The sequence below is a fragment of the Kogia breviceps genome, chromosome 12 (assembly GCF_026419965.1).
Source record: "Kogia breviceps isolate mKogBre1 chromosome 12, mKogBre1 haplotype 1, whole genome shotgun sequence".
NCBI lineage: Eukaryota > Metazoa > Chordata > Mammalia > Artiodactyla > Physeteridae > Kogia > Kogia breviceps.
The window spans coordinates 44,332,094-44,353,743 of NC_081321.1; the positions used below are offsets into that span (position 1 = coordinate 44,332,094).

Below are 21,650 nucleotides of genomic sequence, written 5' to 3' on the forward strand. Positions count from 1 at the left end.
GAGAGCCGCCCTCCGCGGCCTCCGCCGCCGGGTCCTAGCGCCGGCCATCCCAGCTCCCTGACCCGGATCTGGGTCCTAGCGCCGCGGTGTCTCCCTAGCCTACCGGGAAGCTCCCTCTGCACTGTGTCTCATTGTGGGCGGTAGTCCTGCATCACACAGAGCAAACTGAAAGGCGTGCCCTGATCCCAAGGTTAACCTAAAAGACTAAACCAAATTTCTAGGACCGAGGCATGTGCCACTCCCCTAAGATCATTTCGGGGGTAGTTATTTCCCAGGCTGGGTAGTGGAAAAGTGGAAGTGTAGAAGCAGAAAGCTTAGTCAGGAAAATTCAGTCCTGGTAAAGGGGTGGAAAAAGGCAAGCTCCTGCTCCATCTGCTGCCCACTCACCTCTGTCCCGTGGGTGGCAGCCTGGTCCTGCCTGGATCACCACTTTCCCGGCGACATCTGCAGGGCTCTGGGGGTCGGGAAGATTCCTGTGGGTAGGAAAAGGAAGCTTGGCTCAGAGACCAGACAGGGAAGGCCTGAGTCTGGCCTAAACCTGGTCAGAGGGACAGGGGAGAAGCAGGAAAACTGACCAGCAAATAAGATGCCCCAAGTGTTCACCTATTCTATGGTTCCAGTATACTTTTTCTGATAGGGCTATATAACTAAGTGAAACCTTCTGAGAAGAGGAAAGAAAAATCTAGCAGAGAACTAGAGTTTAGCTATCACCTAAAACGTCTATTGCAGGGACCCAGATTGAAGAACAGTGTCATACATGATGTTAGAATTTAGAGAATTTCTAGTTCAACATTCTCTTCTTTGGTAGATGAAGAAATTATGGCCTGAAGAGGTTAACCGACTTGTTCAAGGTCAAACAGTGGATAAAATGTGACTAGAAACCAGGTTTCTTTACCTTGCAACTCAACAGACTTTGCAGGCTTCAAGATAATTCCCATTCAATTCATTGCAATGCAGTTGTACAAACAGTTGCCTAACCGTGCAAAACTCAAGCAGAATATTCTGGAAGAGGAACAGAGTAGGGATGATGAAACTCTGGCAGGTTGGGGTGTCAACAAATACTTTTTCCTTTGGGAGTCTGGGGAGAAAGGAGATCTGAAAACTGGGTGGGGCCAGAGTAAGGCAGGACCAAATACATTAGTCTAGATTGGATTTCCTTACTCCACAGGGGAGTGAGTTCTTCCTAAATTTGGGGGACAGACTTCACTCCCCACTACAAAATGGCTCAGAGAAGCTAAGAAGGAAGTGAGCTTCAGCAAAGCCTCAAAGTGTGTGGGCCAGAGAGAGAGGGGCTAAGAGGGTTAGGAGGGTTTCTGTCCCCCTCCTGAAAAAAGTAGATTGTCAGTGGGAAGGAGTAGACAGAAATCAAATCCTTTTCTCCCCCATGACTCAGTAACAGATTTATAGGGTCACCTTGTATAAAAAATAAGGACCCCAACAGCCTACTGACCTCAAGTCCCTGGGTAAATAGAGGCCACACTCAGGGTAGAGGGGGTCCTTCTTTCTGGAGAAAGCAGGGATCCAGCAAACTTCTGCTAAGGAATGCTTCCCCCATTCCCAAAATAAAGACAGGTGAAGAAGAGAGCTCAGGGCATTGAACTGGCTTCCTAAAGGGCCGAGGAAGAGAGCTAGGTATCTTTTTCCTTTTCCAGGGCAGATGAGGGAGAATCTTCCTACCTCCCGCCCCCAATCATAGGGCTGGCCAGTCGGAGGCGGGCGGCAGGGGAGGAGCCTGCGCCAGTCAGACGGGTGTAGCCACGCCCCTTCCCCCACCACCACACACCCACACACACCCACCCGCTGGCTCCACTAGGCTCCGGAAGAGCCGGTTACTCCTGTGCCCCACTGACTGCTCCCACCCGTTCCGAGCCCCAGGCCTAGTCTCCAGGGCAACCCCTAGGACTATCCCGGCCAGGAGCGATTGGGAAGAGGGGTGTTGGATAGGAGAGAGCCACCTGGGATTAGAAAAGAAAGTGGGGCAGGATCCATTCTTTCCCATCTGGTGCAGAAAGACTACAATCACCTTCCTCCTTGAATTAGACCCCTCCTCATCCCATCTAATCAGAGGTCTTCCTTGTTCTTTGAGGAAGGATGAGGGTGGGGTGTCAATATGCCAACAGCTGGGTGTTTACTTCTTGCCAGAAGCCACCCCAAGCAGCAGCTGTGCTTCTCCCCCCCATCCAGATGACAGAGGGCAGACTGACCCTTTCTGTCCCCAAACATTCCTCAATCCCATCAGATATGGCCAATCACCCACCCACCCCATCTCCCTTTAGGAAGCTACTAGAAAGAGGAAGGGGCAAATGGTCTTTTTTTCAGCAACTTGTGAGAAGGGCACCTAGGGAATACTCTGAACCTCTCACAAGCCAGGCCAGTGGGCGGGTAATAAAGAGAATGGGGAGGAAGACATTAGCACCTGCTCCCCCTTTCTCACCCTCCCTGTGTTCCTGCTGCACCACCCTGACTGGGGTCAGCTGCCACAGTGCGTGGCTCCACGCAGGAGCCAGATGGCTGGGGCTGGGAGGGGGAAGAGACAGAACGGGAGAGAGAGGGGATTCATTTGCATCCCTCTACCTCTCTCCCTCTCCCTGTCCAGGTACTACTGGAATTCAACCCCAAACACCACTGCTGACCACCCTCTCCTCCCGCCAGCTCCCTCCCAGCCTGTGAAACATGACTCAGAAGAGTCTGAAGCAAATCCAGACACCGTGTCCCCTCATTCTGGAGTGTGTTGTGTTGGGGGTAGCAGGGAATGAGAGCGCAAGAAGGGAAGGGGCAGGGCTAGGGTCACAGCTGGGTTTGCAGGGAGGGGGAATTCCCCAATGGAGGTGAGGTAATTATTAAAGACCTCCCTTGTGCTCACTGGCTGAAGGGTTCACAGTGTTAATAGGGTCTAGTAGGGAGATGGCCCTCAACCTTGTAACCATTCCAACTTGTCCCCCTTCCCTGTCCAGGTTAATGGAAAACAGTCTCCTCCCCCTCCGTATTTTGGGGAGGCCAGATTCTCCTATAACACATCAAAAGGACCACAACTCATCCCTCTTCTCTCCATATTGGTATGTGTCCCCTCAGATTCAGCACAGTCTTTTTTAAACTCCCCAACGAGCTTCTCCATGCTGGTCTCAGAAGAGGATGGAGAAAGACCTAATTTCCTTAGGACTCCCTTTGCATCGGAATAGAGAAGGCTGGGCTTCCCAGGCTTTCCCCACGACCCCACCGCCCTTAGAGACTTAGTCCTAGAACCTCATCCGCTGTCCCCCAACAACCCTTTATAAAAGGCCAGAATCACAAGATGCGCCCTCCCCCATTCCCTGACTCTGGGGTAGGAGCGTTCTTAGGCTGGACCGGCCCACCCCAAGTCCAAGAAGGTCGTTCCCACCTGGGCTAGTGCTGAGGTCGCACCCCCAAAGTCCGGGAGAGATGGAGTGGGGTGAGGGCTACAGAAAAGCTTTAGATGGGAGTTAGTTGAACTTGAAGGGCTAAACGGAGCAGGGCCTGAAAGTGACTCTAGTCTGTGATAGCCCCCAACCCCCCTTTACTACGGAGAAGGAGAGTAGTTGGGGTGGCGGTTATTCCCCCTCCCACTGGAGGTTAGGATGGCGTGGGAAAGCGATGGTTCCAGAGGGGAGGAGGCGAAACCCGGACCGCGGGAGATTTTTCTGGCGAGGAAGGAGCGGGGGAGGGGGAGATCCTGGGTCCAGAATAGGAGGGCTACCCGGGAGAGGCTGGCCGAGAGGCGTGAGAAGCCTCCGGATTCCGGTCGCAGAGGACAGGGGAGAAATGGAAGAGTAGATCTTGCGGGGGAGAGAGGAAGGGCAGCTCCTGCAGGGGGAGGGTCAGATCCCGAGTCCAGGGCAGCGGGGATCCCGGGGCAGAGGACCGCAGGGGCGGCCCGCCCGTGGGCTCTGGGACCAGACGTGGGTGCCGGGCCTCACCTGGAGCAGGGCCGGGCGGCAGCGGCGGCGGCGGCGGCGCAGGTGGCCGAGCCGGGCGGCGGCGGCGCCTCCTCCCCCAGCCCTGGGCCGGCGGCGGCGGTGGCTGGGGGGGGTGGGGGGGGAGGTAGCACTTAAAGGGACAGGAGCTACTGGGGTAGGGACGAGCGCTCGGGTAGGGCTGTCGCGAAGAATCCGCTGAGGGAGGGGGAAGCGGGTGGCGTCTCCTAGGGGCCTGAACCAGGAAGGATCCCAGATGGAGGAAGAGAACAGATCCCAGGAAGAAGAGACAGAAACTTCTGCGGTGAAGTGGGGGATGGTGGTGAGTCCGAACTGGAGGACCTGGGAGAGCTCCACCCGCTCTCCGGAGGCACCGGCAAAGATCTCTTCGCTAAGATCTCTTCACAAAGGAGGGCCAGGAAGGCAGTGAGAGTCGCAAGGACTCCGGAGTAATGGAGGTGTCGGAGAGGGAACTCAAGTCCGAGCGTGCTGGGGGTAACACACAGCGGCCCTACTAGATGAACAGGTTCCCTGTGTTTCAGCTCCTCAGGGGCTCAAGCCCTACAGCCGTGGAGAGACGCAGCCTCCTTCCCCCAGCACGACCCAAGTTTAAAAACTTCTGCAATCAGGAAGCCAGGAGGGCAAAGACCTCCTAGGCCTTTCAGCCTCAGTCCTGCCTCTCTCTGTCTTCTTAGTGACTGAAGCATGGGGGTCGCCAGTAGCAGCCCTAGTGAGGCTGGTGTGGGGCCGTGAGAATCGGCTTTCTTCTAGTTCAGTTCTCCCCCGGCCGCCACCACCCTTGCGGCAACCTCTGGGGCAACAGGAAGCAGCTGCTCAGTGCAGCCCCCCCACCACCACCTGGTGGTGGGTCAGGGTCAGGGAGGGAAGAGGGCAGGGACTTGAAAGGCCGGGGAGAAAACAGGGGGAGAAGCACCTTAAAAATCATCCACTGAGACCAAAAGTGGGCTTTACTTTTGTGGGGGTAAGGCCAGCAGTGAGTGCTGTGAAATATTTCTTGAATCTCAGCAGCTTAAGTGGGAGGCGCAAGGGGCTGGGGCGGGGGTGGTGAGGTGAAGAAAGCCCCAACCTAAGGTGCACTCTTAGGCTCTTCCCCAGAGCTGGAGCTTGCCAATGCTCATGACCCCTTGGTCGGCAGCCTCACCAGCTGAGCCCCTGTGCCCCTATAGTCTGGTTTCCCCTCCTTCACCCCCCAAAAGAGCAAAGGTTAGGCCCCACCCCTGCTGAGTCAGCCAGGGAGGGAGGTAGGCATCCCTCAGGCCTTCCCGGGGGCTGGTCCTCATACTTACCCATGTCGGGCTGGCAGGGCTCCAGGGCTGGGACCACCCAGCTCCTCACTGTCCTTGGTTCCCCCTTCACGTGCAGGCTGGTGTTAGATCCTCCCAAACTGCGAGGTGGGAACTAGCACGAATCAAAAAGCCAATGTATGCTTCCTGCGAACCACAGCCTGAACTGCTGTAGGGTGATGTCCCTGTGTGACAGACTAGGGTGGGGAGGGAGGAGGGAAGGGCGTGGCTTTCTCTGGGTGGAGAGGGAGGAGGCGGTGAGGACAGGGCAGAACCAGGAGAAATATGGAGGAAGGTTAGATCTGTGTTGACACCCCAGTGGCGTGGTACAAGCAGAGAGTGGTGAAGGGGGAAGGAAATAAATAGTTGCAGCTAGTGAGAGGGAGAAGGTTCTCGATGAATGCTAAGAGACATAAATGTGTGGGGGGAAGGGTGGAGGTATGATAGAAACAACCTTTAGGTTCACAGTTCCTAGGTCTGCATCTGCATAACACGGGAAAACAGAGCAGAAAGGGCGGACCCATACCCTGGGGGCTTCTGCACCAGCTTCTTACCCACTCCAGAGTAAGGACCTAGAGGATGTACCCCCAAACCCCATAACTCAGCATTTCCCCAAATCCAGGCTTTTCTAGGAGCAAACTACTGGACACAGGCGGCTCAGGGGCTCCACCTAACGTCCAGATCATGACACAGGAGAGACTGGTGCCAAGGACGTCAGAGACAGATGGGGGGAAACTCAGAGGCCCCTACTCCACCCCTGGCACCTCTCCCAAGGCTCCTCCCAAGCCTTCAGCCCCCAGGGGCCTCTGAATTGGGATCTGTTTGTCCTGCCCTGCTTCTACCCCACTTGAATGCCTCGGGGTGGAGCTTATAGATTCAGGCTCCTCCTTAGGACAAAAGCCCCAGCTGGTTTGTAAACAGTCATTAGCAAAGAACCACATCCCAGCAAATGGCCTTCATGGATTTCAAAATGGTGAGATCAGAGTTCTTGCAGAGCCTCCAGTCCTACCACCACCAGAGGGCAGTAGGAGATGGGTCTGGGCCCAGAAAAGAACGTCTAAGGGGCATCAAATCCAACCCTGCACTTGTTTGAAAAGGTGGGTGTACTTTTGAATAATCCTTGCAATCCTGCATGTTTTAGTGGGCTAAAATGAAGGGAAAATTGTCTAATTCCATTATTTAGTTCAGGAACCCAAGCCCAACAACACTGAAAATTACTATTCTCCTGTAACAGATTCTTTCCCCAATCTTCTTAAGGGATTTTAGCAGACCTCAGAATAGGCCCCATGGTACTTTATATTCTGCATTGCCTCAAGGAATCACAAACATACTAGTCTTGCCCAAAATATAGTTAGGATGCAGTAGTTAGGAACACCTTCTGAAAAAAAGGAAGGTAGAAAATAGAAGAGAGGGCTGTTTTGACTCAATTTTAATCCTTCAGAACATGTTATTTCCAAAAAATTTAATTCACTTCTCTTAGAATAGCAGTTATTTCTAAACCCAACCCATTTTTCCCAAAATGCTCTTCTAAAAAGTCCTTTGGCTTTTTATAAAGCAGAAATGCACTATATACAAGAGGCAAAAAGTCAACTTGCTTTGAACAATGACGTAAAAGGGCAAAAGATGAGGCCCTACTATTAAGATCACATCATCCCCAGGAAACCCCTTCATAAGACTCACAGCTGTTCATCAATCCAAGACAATGGCTTTTCTTTTTTGATGACCCCATTTCAAATATATATGGCCTACTTTGTGCTGTTTCTTGTGTGTGGCTATTCTAAAATTACTATTAAAAATGTCAGTGTTGGCTGTGTTGTCAAGACCAAGAAAAACAGACAGATGCTGTGGGATGTACTTTTTATTGGAAACCTTAAATACTCTTCAGACAGAACACAATGTCTTCAATCAAGGCTCTCAGGAATGTGGCCTACAGAGAAAACTGCAATTTCTGGATTGGGAGCAAGGAGAGGGACAGCACAGAGGATGAGTGCTTAGTTTGCCAAAAAGACCCTCTCACGAGTGCTCTTCAGCCAGCTTATCAGCTTTTGCCACAGCTTCTTCAATGGGTCCCACCATATAGAAGGCCTGTTCTGGGAGATGGTCATATTCACCTACATGGAAAAAAATCCAACTGGTGAGAAGTGAAGGATATTATCAACTTTCTGCAGTGGGTACATACCTCACCACTTGAAGCCACCAGTCAGAATGTGATGAAATCGTGTCATCTTAGGTATCTTTTCTTAAACTTCCCTCACAAATCCAATTTACAAGACATGATGCTACAGTACAGCTTAAGAACAAATGGTCCATAGTCATATAACTCGGGTTCAAATTCTTGCTACTTTGGCTGTATGATATTGGGACTGGTTATTTTAAACTTTCCATGCTTCAAGTTTCCTAATTTGTAAAACAGGATAATAATGCCTTCCTTATAATAATGTTGTAATTCACTTAGAAGAGTAGCTAGCATGAAAGCACTCAGTAAGTCTAAGTCTCACTCTCAGACATTGAGGTATTTCCAAAGAAAACTGATGAGAAATAACTTACTTTTATATAAAAATTATGTAATTAGGCACAATATATTCATATATTGCTTGATGGTTCCTGGAATGGGAACACAGCACAGCAAGCATTCAAGGGATTTCAGTTTCTTTGCCATTTTATGTTCAGCCTTATACTTGAAATCTCACCTGCCAAAATCTGCTGGAATCCTTTGATGGTCTCCTTCAGGGGTACCAGCTTCCCCATATGACCGGTAAAGACCTCAGCCACCTGGAATGGCTGAGACAAGAAACGCTGTATTTTCCGTGCACGGGACACAGTTAATTTGTCTTCCTCAGAAAGTTCATCCATACCGAGGATGGCAATGATGTCCTGGAGGGATTTGTAGTCCTATGAGAAAACAAGATTAAGAGAGGCCTAGTAAACATTTACATTCCTCTAATTTGGACAAAAACCCAAGGATTAACACAACTTTATATTCACAATGAGCTCTGTATACAGCATTTTAGCACTTTACTGCACTTCTTAACTGAAACAAATTAGTTACTTGGGGGTCATGAGGGCCCTCAGCTAAGATCAGTGTCTTGTTTCCCTTACTCCGAGTCTATTAGGTGGTGTTAGAAAATATTGGATTCCAGGGCTTCCCTGGTGGCGCAGTGGTTGGGAGTCCGCCTGCCAATGCAGGGGATGCGGGTTCATGCCCCGGTCCAGGAGGATCCCGCATGCCGCGAAGCGGCTGGGCCCGTGGGCCGTGGCCACTGGGCCTGTGCATTTGAGGCCTGTGCTCCGCAACGGGAGAGGCCACAACAGTGAGACGCCGGCGTACCGCAAAAAAAAAAAAAAAAAAAAAGAAAATATTGGATTCCAAACATGGAGTACCTGGAAACTCAAGAGACCTCAGTAACACTCACTAGGAACTGCTGGTCTCATCTTTCCTTGCTCTAAAGCAAATCACAAATCACCAGGAGAGATATGGTCCTAATACAGTCCCCAAATTCCCTCTACGACTTTATGCCCACTGATCTCACCTGCAGTACTCACCTGTAGGATCTTTTGTACCCCACGGGCAACATCATAATGCTCACTGCCAACAATGTTGGGATCCATGATGCGAGATGTGGAATCCAGAGGATCTACAGCTGGATAGATGCCCAGCTCAGCAATAGCACGGGACAGCACAGTGGTAGCATCCAAATGGGCAAAGGTAGTGGCAGGGGCAGGGTCAGTCAAGTCATCAGCAGGCACGTAGATAGCCTAAAGTCAAGAACCCATGAAGAGCAGCAGGAAGCCAAGTAATTCTACTTAAGCCATCCCCTTTTCTGACCTCTCCTCATTATGTCACTCTTACCTTCTCAGCATTCAAGAGTCCATCTCAAAAAATGTGGACTCTTATCACCCATAATAGTGGCTGGGTAAGCTTATAGATTATCTAGTCCCTCCAGACGTGATGAAAGAATTTTCATTGTTATTCCTTTTGTTCTTCATCCTACTTTTTAACTCTATTGTAGTGATACCCACTTTAACAGTAAAAAACAAAAACAAAAACCCTTGCACTATTATACTAGTTCATCAGGAAAATGAACCATGAAAGTTAATAAAATTTAGACAAATTTCTAGATAATTTTTACTATATACCATCTACATACATTTGAAAATTTGTAGTAGTTAGTGTAGTCCATATTTAACACTCAGTTTCCATGCAGCTTCAAACTCCCCCTTCAGGATGGAAACCACTACTTTGTGATCTACATTTACATGTACACCTTCAATTAGTTTAGATAAGTGGTTTCTTAATCTTTTAGGGTCTTTAACATGCACACGCAGAATTTTACACATTATTTCAGGGAGCTCAGGTACCTACTTAAAAGCCTTTTGAGATATAAGTAACTAGATTTTGTACCTTTCTGTACAGGCCTTTATACAAATTAGACCTTCATCCATTTAACTGTTCTCACCTGTACAGAGGTGATAGATCCCTTTTTGGTGGTAGTGATTCTTTCCTGCATGGTACCCATGTCAGTGGCCAGGGTAGGCTGATAACCCACAGCAGAAGGGATTCTGCCCAATAAAGCAGACACCTTAAAAAAAAAAAAAAAAAAAAAAAAAATCTTTAGCCTTATCTGCATCATTCCATAGAAAGGTCAAATGAACCAGGTTCTCTCAAGCCTTCTCTCTTACCTCTGAGCCAGCCTGGGTGAAGCGAAAGATGTTATCAATAAACAGTAATACATCTTGACCTTCTTGGTCTCTGAAGTATTCAGCTACAGTCAGTCCAGTCAAAGCTACCCGGGCCCGAGCACCAGGCGGTTCATTCATTTGACCATACACCAGCGCTACCTGCAGTAATTATACAAATTCAGAAACTGTGGCAGAGGAGTGGGAAAGCTATATACCCAAGGTCCCCAAATCAGAGAAACTACCAAAATACCCTCCTCAGATGTCTATGTTTTTGTTCACAATTTTCCCTTTTAGAGATGTAGTTCAAAACAACATGAAAGGTAATTTCTTATAATTACTGAGGCAATATTCTGACAGTAGGAAGGAAATAAATTGTAAATAAGTGAAAGGCACAAAATAGGATAATCTGAGATATAAGAACCACCTTCAACTCCCCCCAAAGTTAGCTTTCAAATGATGGGTCTATGTACCAAAAACAAAGACTAGAAATATCAAAGAAGAAAACAAAATGTACATTAGTGTATTAGAAGCTGGGGGAAAAACACTGACAAATTTCATTTGTAGGTCCTGGGACAATAAAATGAAAATATAGAACATGGCTTCACCTAGCAATGCAGTCAACTGCAGCAGTTTCCTGGCACTACTTTGTGGACATCAATCAGCTCAGTGCTCACCTTGGAGGTGGCATCTTTTAAGTTGATAACACCAGACTCAATCATTTCATGGTATAAGTCATTGCCCTCACGAGTCCTCTCACCGACACCAGCAAACACAGAGTAACCACCATGGGCTTTGGCAACGTTGTTGATTAACTCCATGATCAGTACTGTCTTGCCAACTCCAGCACCACCAAAGAGCCCTAGGAGAGGTTGAGAAAAAAAGAATAAGAGTCTTGTTTCCAAATAAGTAAACTTCAAAATTTTTGTTTGTTTCTTTCCACCTTTTCCCTTTTCAGAAATGGCATCTGGCATCAGCAAACTCAGAAGAACGAAAGTCAGAAGCTACTCATCAGTGAGGGATAGATCTCAGTACCCACTCATAACACGGTAGGATTTTTTTCTACACATTAGGTTTGGAAAATATCTACCCACAACTAACATACCAATTTTGCCACCCTTGGCATAGGGAGCCAGCAGATCCACAACCTTGATACCGGTAACCAGAATTTCCTGCTCAACACTCATCTCCATGAATTCAGGAGCCTCAGCATGAATAGCAGCAAATCTGTAAAGGTAGAAGATCAGTGTCTATTCATCTTATTAAACAGTTCCTCTCAATTCTCAAGCCTAACCCTTTACTCATAATCTCATCTCTTATGTAACATTCTAGACAAAACTGTCACCCACCATCAAGCCCAAATATTCTGCAACAAAGGGGATTTCATCACCTCAGGAAGCAATAATCCCATTCCCTGACAACTTTACTGTCATAAGATTTTCCTTTTACAGAACCCTAACTTAACAGCACTTTTTCACATACCAACATGAAATACAAAGGCCACTGGTATTAAAATGAACTGAAATAATCAACTTGGGCCCTAAGTAGCAGTTTGATTTTTTTCTCTCTTTTTTTTTACGATCAGAACTTCTGCATCATGTGGTTTTAATAAATGAATGTATCGGCATTTTAAGTATTCTCTGCAAGAAAATTCTGCTATAGTAGAGGCTGTCACCTTAATGTATAAAACTGCTAGGAAAAACAGTTCCTTTCTGTGTAGATGCAACAAGAGGGGGACACTTACTGTTTGGTTTTTATGGGACCTCTCTCATCAATAGGTTCTCCAATGACGTTCATGATTCTACCCAAGGTCTCAGGGCCAACAGGAATTTTGATTGGTGCACCAGAATCCAGGACTTTCTGGCCTCTAACCAAGCCTTCTGTACCATCCATGGCAATGGTCCTTACTGTGCTCTCACCTGTCAGATAAGGCATTGCAGGGTTATACAGGACAAACTGGCTTCACGATATTTAATGAAGTGTAACTGGCATTGAACACCTAAGTCAACCAAGACTCCTTCTCAGTACGTAAATGTGGCTTCAGCAAACTCAGAAGAACGAAAGTCATTTTGATAAAATCATCATAGAAGGAAGACAGCTTAGTTTTGGGGGATATTTCAGTCAAACAAGATCTTTACTATTCCTAACAAATTCTACTTACCCAAATGCTGGGCCACCTCCAAAACCAGCCTGGTCTCCCTGCCTTGCACTTCCAGGGCATTTAGGATGGGTGGCAGTCCCTCATCAAATTGGACGTCCACCACTGCACCAATGACCGCCACGATGCGCCCAGTGGCGGCGCCTGCCTTTGGAGACGGAGATGTTTGAGCGGCATAGTCTCTGGCTAACAGACAAAAAAGATACGGAAGAAGCTGGGGTTAGGACAGTTAAAGGTCATCGGAAACCCCGACTTAACTCACAAGTACTGGTGAATACAGCCCAGGCCCGACCTCCTTCCGCTTGCACGGAAGGCGGGTCCAGAGGGAGGGCCGCACTGGAAGCGGAGAAAGAGCCTGCACCATCTTCCCATACTCCTCCACAAAACCCATTATTCGAGAGCTCGGTGTGCCCCCATTGCACGGGAAGGTCAATGCACCTGCCCGCACTTTTCCGTCACAAAGCGCCCCTCTTCCAAAATGAGACGGAATTAGATCGGTCCTGTTCTGTTTTCCCGCCGTTAGAGGGCAGGGCGCTGGCCCTGGCGTCCTTCTAGCACCACAGATCCCTTAGGCCCAAGCGACTATCGGCCCCAGGCTCAAGGTCATGGGACGGCAGAAACGAACCCAGCCCTTAGAGCAAGGCACTTACCAGGCTGCAGCGCTGCCGGAGCGGCCCGCAGTAAGAGCTGGACTTGAGGTAGCGGCGCTGAAGGGCTGAGACCCCGCAAGGCCCCAGAGGCCGTGGCAGCGGCCACACGACCCACAATTCCCAACATGGCGGAGCCCGGGTGGCTACTGAGCGCTGCAGCAGTCTGGCCTCCAACTCCCTACAGTTGGGGGGCGAGGCCTACTCTACAGTAGGCATGGCCATTGGATGATCTTGTTGCTCATCACTCTCAGCGCTGCTCCTATAGGCTAATAACCTCTCATCTTCTCAACCATTGGCCAAAATTGGTGCTAATCTGAATTGCTTTTTTTTAATTGGGCAGTGTCTGGTTAGGTGCAACCCTCAGAGTCTCGAAACATAATTGGACAACAGGGATGTCAATTGAAGAGAGTACTTGGCGGAACTGCTTTTAGGAAAGGGACCGAGTTCCTGTGGGGAAGCACTTAGGCTGTATCTGGCTGTCCTTGAGCTCTCTCCTTAGGACCTTGAACTAGGTGACAGTCTCAAGGGCGGGGTTAGGGAAGTGGTAGGGTCGTGAAGCACCACTGACTGACCTTGGCCAAGTCAGGATCCTTCTCTAGAGTCAAGCGGTTTTTCTTTCTCGTTAGCGAGATTGGAAGCTTTCAGATAACTCAGGAGGTCAGGAATCCAGACAGAATTAAAGCTACAAAGAAACTCATGTAACCAGTCGTTTAACACATGTGTGCTAGGCATTGAGGAGGCAAAGATAAATAAGACTTAGGACCTCACTTTTTTTTTTTTTTTTTTTTGCGGTATGCGGGCCTCTCACTGTTGTGGCCTCTCCCATTGTGGAGCACAGGCTGCGGACGCGCAGGCTCAGCAGCCATGGTTCACAGGCCCAGCCGCTCCGCGGCATGTGGGATCTTCCCGGACCAGGGCACGAACCCGTGTCTCCTGCATCGGCAGGCGGATTCTCAACCACTGCGCCACCAGGGAAGCCCGAACCTCACTTTTAAGGAAAGACAAATGAGTAAAAAATGCAATCAAGTGTGATGGGTCCTGGTTAGTATAGGGTAAAACAAACGTATGGAGGAAGAAAGAAGGGATAAATTTGGGTCATCTAGAAATGTAGGAGGAATTGTCTCTAAGTGGAGGAGGCTGATTGGTCGCAAAACATCAGTAGAATTCCTAGGGTAAAGTAGGAAGGAAGAATATTCCAAGCACACATTTGCATTAAACAGCATGTTCCTTTTGTGGAACTGCAGGGGAGGAAGGTTAGAGGCGAGGAAGGGGGGGTAAAAAAGAGAGGATAGTAAAGAGATGAGTGTAGAGAAAAGCCAGAACCAGTTCTCAGGGTCTTGGATGGGAGCGGAGGCTGGGCAGTGGTAGGTCTGTGGTCTTTGAGCATGAAAAATGGTGAAATAAACAGGACATCCTTTTCTGTAGTATTGATTTTATTCAAGGTATTTGGGGGCAGGGTGGGGGAGACCCTTAATCTATTAGAACAAACATGGCTAAATGGAGTAGTTCAGCATGAAGCTAGTTCCCCAGACTTTCTCCGACCAGCACACATTAGTTCTCATTTTTCTGCGTGATAGTGAAAGTTTCCTATTTGGTAGCAAGAACTATCAAAGAATTTAAAGGAGAAAGCAGGAATAGAAGAGAATATTAAATTTGAAGTGTCTTTGGTAATCTTGCCTAGTAAGAGGGAAAGAACCCAAGAAAACAGCAACATGTATGGGGCAGGTAGAAAAAAAATAACTATGTAAGGAAGCAGCAGAGGAATAAGGAAAAGACCAAAGAACATAGTGTAAGAATCAAAAATAGAGAATGTTAAAGAGAAAGTGGTCAATAGTATAAATCACATAACCATTCTATAAAATAAGGGCTGTAAAGAATTGGGTTTGGCAACTAGGAACTCATTCCACGGTGATGTGCGGGGGTCAAAAGTAATTTCAATGGATGCAGGATATACATTTTTGTTTTGCAATTTGTGCTCTTCTTATTATGCTGGGCAGCATCCCAGTTAATAGGGACCTATATATTTCACTTGCCTCCCTCAACTATTAGAGTTGAAGTTTCTATAGATAGGATAAGATACTTGAGTATTGCTACTGGAGCCATATTGTGTTTATTAATTTTTAAAAATACTTATTTTGCTGTTCTGGGCCTTAGTTGCAGCACGCGGGAGTTTTTTGGTTGCACAATGCGGGATTTACAGCATGTGAACTCTTAGTTGTGGCATGTAGGATCTAGTTAGCTGACGAGGGATCAAACCCAGGCCCCCTGCATTGGGATCACAGAGCCTTAGCCACTGGACCACCAGGGAAGTCCCAGACTGGGTTTAAAATCTTGTTTTTGCCACTTACTAGATTGTCACTAAGTTTAAAATCTCTGTTTATCACCTTCCTCATTCATGAGATAATCTCATAGGGGCGTCTCAAAAATTAAGTAGATTAAAATGTGAAAAGAAGCATTTAGAACAACGTCTGGCATCTGGCACATAGTTAGCACTGTGTTTGTGTTGGCTAGTATTTTTACTTACTTTTTTTTTTTTTTTTTTTTGGTGGTACGCGAGCCTCTCACTGTTGTGGCCTCTCCCGTTGCGGAGCACAGGCTCCGGACGCACAGGCTCAGCTGCCATGGCTCACGGGCCCAGCCGCTCCGCGGCATGTGGGATCTTCCCGGACCGGGGCACGAACCCGTGTGCCCTGCATCGGCAGATGGATTCTCAACCACTGCGCCACCAGGGAAGCCCTTTACTTACTATTGACATAGTGTTAAGATCCTTTGGTTTTGTATCGCCAAGTTTGGTCGTGGCCAAAATTTTATTAACCGTCAAACATTTAAACTGACAATCGAAGTTTCAAAGTGAAGATTTCAACCTAAATTTCCAGGTAACTGAGGCTCATCACTTTTTGAAATGTATATGCACGTCTTTTTAGCAGATTATCAGGAAATTTAACTGTTCATTGGGCAGCTGGGTTATAATTAAATCTTTGTACCAAAATGCAATGCTAAATGCTTTCAATGTTATCGAGGCATATTTCTCTACTATGCTCAACTTTGTAATAACTTCTTTGCTGTCAATGTTTGGCCCCAGCAACCTCAAGTCCTCTTCTGAAATCAGATAACCTGCTAAATTTATAAGTAATACTGTCTAAAATAAAAGTATATAAACTTGATTAGCTTAGGTTGAGACAGGCCTTAACAACAGTATTTCTGAACAAATAATGTCATTTATTTTAGAGTTCTGACATGTTTTGGTCCTACTTCGTATTTCTTGATTCCCAGATAGTATTTCATGTAAAATAAAAGTTACTTTCCATGGGACAACAGAGACCACAAAGACCTAATCTGGTTTCTTACCTGAAGTTAATTCCAAATGACTGACCCCCACAATTCATGACTGAAAACCTTATGAATTTTACCTTAAGGTGAAGATTGCATTTTCCACCAACTCTTTTCTTTAGGCTGCACCACATGGCTTGCGGGTTCTTAGTTCCCTGACCAGGGATTGAACCCTCGGCAGTGAAAGCACAGAGTCCTAACCACTGGACCGCCAGGGAATTCCCTACCAACTCTTTATTTTACTGTCATCCATAATGGTCATGTCCCACACTCTTTCAGTACTCTGGGAAATAGTAAAATGTCTTTGTCTCTACCGTATTTCTTGACAATCTTGGGTGATTTCAAATTCCAGGAAAATCCAATCAATACCCTAGCTTCAGTTCTTTAATCTCTTCAATTCTAACTAGTTTAGCACTGACATTTCACGTAAGTATCCTACTCAAGTTCTACCTCAAAATTTCAATATTCTCTTGTCAAACCACAATTTTTTTAACACAATACATGAACAAATTCTAAGTATACAGGATCGGAATGAATTCTTTCACCACAATCCAAATCTCATTCCCAGAAATAACCACTAAAAACGTTTTGCATATATCCATTACTTTCTATCCATTCCATGTACCTAAAACGTGCATTCCCAATTTTTAAAAACTTCAGTGGAAGCACACTACAGAAAACTTAAGTTTTCTGATCTTTATGTTTTGGAGAACTTTCTGTGTCAGTACATTTATTGACTGCAGTTACATACGCCTTATGCCATAAAAATATGTAATACCTTATTTTACTCCATTAATGGTTATTTGGAGTTTCAAATGGCTATTACATGCAGTACTGAATGAAAAAAAGGATATCTTGTGAACATTTGAGTACACCATCTACTACTACCTTTAGATTCCTAGAAATACAATTTTGGCTTAAAATTATGTTCAATTTTTATTTATTTTTGGGCCATACCACAAGTCTTGTGGGATGTGGGATTTATTTCCCCAACCAGGGATCTAACCCGGGCCTTACGCAGTGAGAGTTCAGAATCCTAACCACGGGACCGCCAGGGAATTTCCTAAAATTATGTTCATTTAAATGAGATTCTGCCAAATGCCTTCTAAAACATTTTGCTAATTTACCAGGTTCCCAGAATCCTTGCCAAAAATTTAAAAAATATGTGCCTAATAACTAAATGCATGAAATTACTTCATTGACTGAAGTTGCATTTCCCTAATTTCTAAGACAGAATACTTTATTGGTCATTTTTATTTCTTCAGTGAATTACCTATCTCTACCTTTTGCCCATTCTTTTCTATTGGCTTGTCATGATTAGTGCTCTTCAAATGCTTTGTTAAATGTTGTGGTAAATATTTTATTCAGGAGCAGTGTGAAGAGGCGAGAGCGACCCCTGGACTGGCCAAAGCCACGCGCCACTGCATCCCTGTGTCCAGCGCCTACGTCCCGCCGCCGTCGCCACCATGCCCAAGAAAAAGGCTGAAGGGGATGCTAAAGGAGATAAAACCAAGGTGAAGGATGAACCACAGAGATCTGCAAGGTTATCTGCTAAACCTGCTCCTCCAAAGCCAGAGCCCAAGCCTAAAAAGGCCCCTGCAAAGAAGGGAGAGAAGGTACCCAAAGGGAAAAAGGGGAGAGCTGATGCTGGCAAGGATGGGAATAACCCTGCAGAAAACGGAGATGTCAAAACAGACCAGGCACAGGAAGCCGAAGGTGCTGGAGATGCCAAGTGAAGTGTGCATTTTTGATAACTGTGTACTTCTGGTGACTGTACAGTTTGAAATACTATTTTTTATCAAGTTTTATAAAAATGCAGAATTTTGTTTTACTTTTTTTTTTTTTTTTAATTTTTAATTTTTTTTTTTGTGGTATGCGGGCCTCTCACTGCTGTGGCCTCTCCCGTTGCGGAGCACAGGCTCCGGACGCGCAGGCCTAGCGGCCATGGTTCACGGGCTTAGTTGCTCCGCGGCATGTGGGATCTTCCCGGACCAGGGCACGAACCCGTGACCCCTGCATCGGCAGGCGGATTCTCAACCACTGCGCCACCAGGGAAGCCCTACTTTTTTTTTTTTAAGCTATGTTGTTAGCATACAGAACACTTACTTCATTGTTGTTTTGGGGGGGAAGAGCACATGTCACTAATAGATTGTCTCTGAAGCTGGATTGACGTGGGAAAAAAACACCTTTCCCGTCTGGTTTTGGGAGACTTCCTCTTGGTTCCCAGGAAGGAGGGGTTCCTTGATGTTGACACACAGTAGCCACCTTGGCACAAACGCCTTGTGGTGTGGAAAAACTAAAATTAGTTTTTATGTCCTCTTCTCCCTCTCCACCTTCAGCATAGACTTGACTCCCTTAAACCCAGAGACCTGTTGGAACCTGACCCCCCAAAATTGGTTACCAGTATGTCAGGCAATCTGCACTTTGCATTGTCACCACTGAGATGGCGTCCCTCAAAAGAGCAGCGGTTCCTTTTTTAGATTGTGGATCTTCAGATTAATACTTTTGCCATTTTCATTTCCTGAAAGTCAGGGTCGGCTTGTGAAAAGTTGTTAAACGACATAACTAAATGTGAAATGTCAAAACCCTCGCTCTAAACTTTCCCTGTTCAGAGCATCACATGAAGACTTCATGGGGTTTTATAGTGGCTTTCTGATTTTGGTAGTCCATTGCAAAAGGGAGTTTGAAAGTTGTTGTAATACTGTTAATGATTGTCTGCCCATGTCCTGCCTGAAATACCATGATTGTTTATGGAAAGTATCTTTAATAAAGCTGGATAGTTTGACTTGGAAAAAAATATTTTATTCAAGTATATCACTTATCTTTTAACCAATTTTTTTTGCCACACCACACAGCTTGTGGGATTTTAGTTCCCCGACCAGGGATTGAACCTGGGCCCTAAGCAGTGAGCATGCAGAGTCCTAACCACTTGGACGGCCAGGAAACTCATGACCCATGTTACTTTTAATGTTAGATTTTTAAAAAAAACTTTCCTTTGTAGCTTTTACATTCTGTATCATTCTTGGAGGATTTCCCCCTATCATTAATAAGAATTTGAAAATTTTTTTCAGTGAGTGGGCCAGGAACCACCAGCATCAGAATCACCTAGCTCTGCTTTATCTATGGTAATCACTAGCTATACGTGATTAAATTTAGTATAAAATTAAATAGTTTTCAGTCACACTAGCCACATTCCAGATCCCTAACAGCTCTATGTGGCTGGCAGCTACTTCATCAGACAATGGAGAGATACAGAACATTGCATCACAAAAAGTCACGCTGGATGGAGCTGATACCTCAGGACTAATTCAGAATCTGCCATTTAGATCTAAAAGAGATGTCAAACTTTAGCACACATCAGAATCACCTAGATGGCTTAAGGCAGATCACTGGACTCTACTGTCCCATTTCTGATTTAGTAGGTCTGTGCGGGTGCCCGAAATTTATATATCTAACAAGTTCCTAGGAGACACTCATGCTGGTAGCCGGGATCACACTTCAATCGTTGTGAAGTTATCAGTTAAATTGCAAATTCCTGGGCCCCACATCACCTACTATACGAAAGCCTATCTGAGGGTTGGAACTGATGAATCCAGAGTCCCATGATTTTGATTGTCTGAGAACCACCAAGGTCTAGTTCTATGGGAAAAACTAGAGCTATGAGGCTAATTACTTGTGAGAACAAAAAAAAAACCAATGGTTGAGGGAGGGAGGTATACTCCTCATGGAGGGTGTCAATTGTATTGGAAGCAGCTTTACAGCTATCACCCCTAAACTTGTGATGATACAGCCACAGGAATGGGGTGCTAAGGAGAGAATGGAAGTCAAGGCCACTGGATTTGAGGCTAAGAAATTTAAGCTAGAGTTCTGGATAGGTTCTTCACATAAACAATGAAGTTATCCAGGCTGACACTATAACTTGTAAGCAAATATTTGGTTTTCAGTTTAGAAAACAGTAAGTGTTCAGAGCAAAGCATGACAGGCAGTATATATACAAGTTATCACCAAATCCTATTTGACGTATCTCTGGAATCTCTCTCCCATTCTCAATGCCGTTACCGTTTGAATTACTGCACTAACTTGTTTCCTTACGTCCAGGCCCAGCTGCAAAACATTGCCCATGCAAAATGTAGTAACAAGTATGTACTGAGTGTTCAACATACCAGGTGCTGTCATCAGGCTGGAGATTTAGTGATAACATACATCTTTCACTCTCCTAGTAGAGGAAACTACCAAGTAATAATCAAGCGTGGTTAATGTTTCAGTTAAGTCCACAGGCCTTAAAAGCCTATCAGGATAAAATAAATAATTTAGGAGTTAAAAATAATAATAATTTAGGAGTTATAGTAGGCCTTAGACAAGGTACCTGCCTCCCCGCGCCCCCCCCGTCTCCTTCCCAGCCTTTACGTTCTCAAGGTTGGTATAATGCTGGGTGAGCCATGCAGAACAGCATTTGATGTTAGAATACAAGTGAAGTTCATTATCACTCATTTCTTGTCAAAAGAATTCGTGCTAAATAGAAAAAATGAAAACTTGCACAAAACTGAATGGGTAAATAAAACCTTCATGCTATTTGTAAAAACTAATCACCTCCCCCTCTTCCTTGGAGGTAATTTAACAGTTCAGGAAGTTGAAAATAGCATCTTTATCACCACATGTCAAAATAGAAAAACTGTAAGAATAGATGCTATGTCTCTCACTCAAACTTAAAAACTCACCAAATGATCCTCTCCCCAGTGACTCTCTTTAAAGCAGAAGTAATTACAGTTTAGATTTTCGATACAAGGCCAAATAAATAGTTCTCCTTCAGTTTTGGCCTGTCAATTCACCTTTTGGCACGAAGTACTTTAACTTAGAGGGACCAGACACCATTCACAAGACTTTGTACCTGACAGCAATAAGGGTTAATGAAATCCCATTCAAGTGTCTGAGTACAAAATAGGTTTTAAAAATTGTAAGAATCTTAAGAAACAGAATGAAATCAGAAATCCATCATGCTATACTTTCTTAACGCTATAGCCTAATGGCTGGCATTAAGCCAATCCTTAATGAATCTTTTTAACTTCCAGAACTGACATACAAAAATAGTTGAGAGAATAAAACTAAAAATAGAAGGGTTTTTTAAATTTTAAAGTTTTTCCCTGAAGCTAAGCACTAAACTATCGGGCATACACTGATACCTTTCGTATGCTCCAGAGAAAGGAGACCAAGTTTAAAGTAATTTTTTAGAAGTACGTTAAGTCCAAACTATACCTCCGAATATGGAAAAACCTAAGGCTCTGAGGAAACTGCATTTCCTTAACAGGACCAGAACCCAAGTTACACTTCTGTAACATAACAAAACAGAGTTGACTGCCAAGTGTTATTATGCCCACAGTCCCCCAAAAGTAAGATTTTCTGGTTGTGGCATTTCAAGAAAATGGTCTTGAATATTATTTGGAACACTCATATACTTAACAAGGGAAGAAAAAAGGTTGTGTTTTCCCTTCTAAATCTAAATACTCTATCCATATCTATTACTACCACTTCCCATCTCTCAAGTTTTTGTTCACTATTTGTCCCGAGGCCTAGCCTATGACGTGAGCTCCCTGAGTACACA

General features: G+C 45.7%; 2 protein-coding genes, 2 non-coding genes and 1 pseudogene across 7 annotated transcripts in view; 1 reads left to right on the forward strand and 4 right to left on the reverse strand.

Annotated features, from left to right (window-relative positions):
• Positions 1-5,432, reverse strand: part of BAZ2A (bromodomain adjacent to zinc finger domain 2A) — a 34,405-nt gene extending 28,973 nt beyond the window's left edge. The window contains exons 1-3 of one of the 4 annotated variants that reach the window (XM_067009553.1): positions 5,240-5,405; positions 896-1,002; positions 388-473 (exon numbers count right to left, since the gene is read on the reverse strand). The gene's annotated coding sequence lies outside the window, so the exon portion shown is untranslated. Of the gene's footprint in view, positions 1-387; positions 474-895; positions 1,003-3,935; positions 4,003-5,239 lie in introns of those variants that run through there. The other 3 variants (XM_059080415.2, XM_059080418.2, XM_067009552.1) reach the window with 3 other exon arrangements.
• A 1,647-nt stretch (positions 5,433-7,079) lies between these two features.
• Positions 7,080-12,992, reverse strand: ATP5F1B (ATP synthase F1 subunit beta). The gene is made up of 10 exons (XM_059080470.2): positions 12,722-12,992; positions 12,075-12,257; positions 11,658-11,832; positions 11,019-11,140; positions 10,591-10,775; positions 9,917-10,075; positions 9,694-9,816; positions 8,780-8,992; positions 7,927-8,128; positions 7,080-7,347 (listed from the first exon to the last, which is right to left on the reverse strand). Exons 1-10 carry the CDS (start codon positions 12,846-12,848, stop codon positions 7,250-7,252), a joined length of 1,587 nt encoding a protein of 528 aa, XP_058936453.1. The 5' UTR covers positions 12,849-12,992; the 3' UTR covers positions 7,080-7,249.
• On the reverse strand, positions 10,863-10,933 carry LOC131767511 (small nucleolar RNA SNORD59). The gene has a single exon (XR_009338720.1). It is a non-coding gene; the product is annotated as a small nucleolar RNA SNORD59 (small nucleolar RNA).
• On the reverse strand, positions 11,930-12,004 carry LOC131767510 (small nucleolar RNA SNORD59). Its single transcript, XR_009338719.1, has one exon. It is a non-coding gene; the product is annotated as a small nucleolar RNA SNORD59 (small nucleolar RNA).
• A 4,525-nt stretch (positions 12,993-17,517) lies between the features above and the next one.
• Positions 17,518-17,891, forward strand: LOC131766347 (non-histone chromosomal protein HMG-17 pseudogene; annotated as a pseudogene).
• The last annotated feature ends 3,759 nt before the right edge of the window (positions 17,892-21,650 follow it).

Excerpts from the sequence above, each read along its gene's own strand:
- ATP5F1B (XM_059080470.2), bottom strand. The coding sequence starts at position 12,848 with ATGTTGGGAATTGTGGGTCGTGTGGCCGCTGCCACGGCCTCTGGGGCC. Across the intron at positions 12,258-12,721 it reads TCCGGCAGCGCTGCAGCCTG|CCAGAGACTATGCCGCTCAA; the intron begins GTAAGTGCCTTG and ends TTTGTCTGTTAG. Across the intron at positions 11,833-12,074 it reads GGAGGTGGCCCAGCATTTGG|GTGAGAGCACAGTAAGGACC; the intron begins GTAAGTAGAATT and ends CTTATCTGACAG.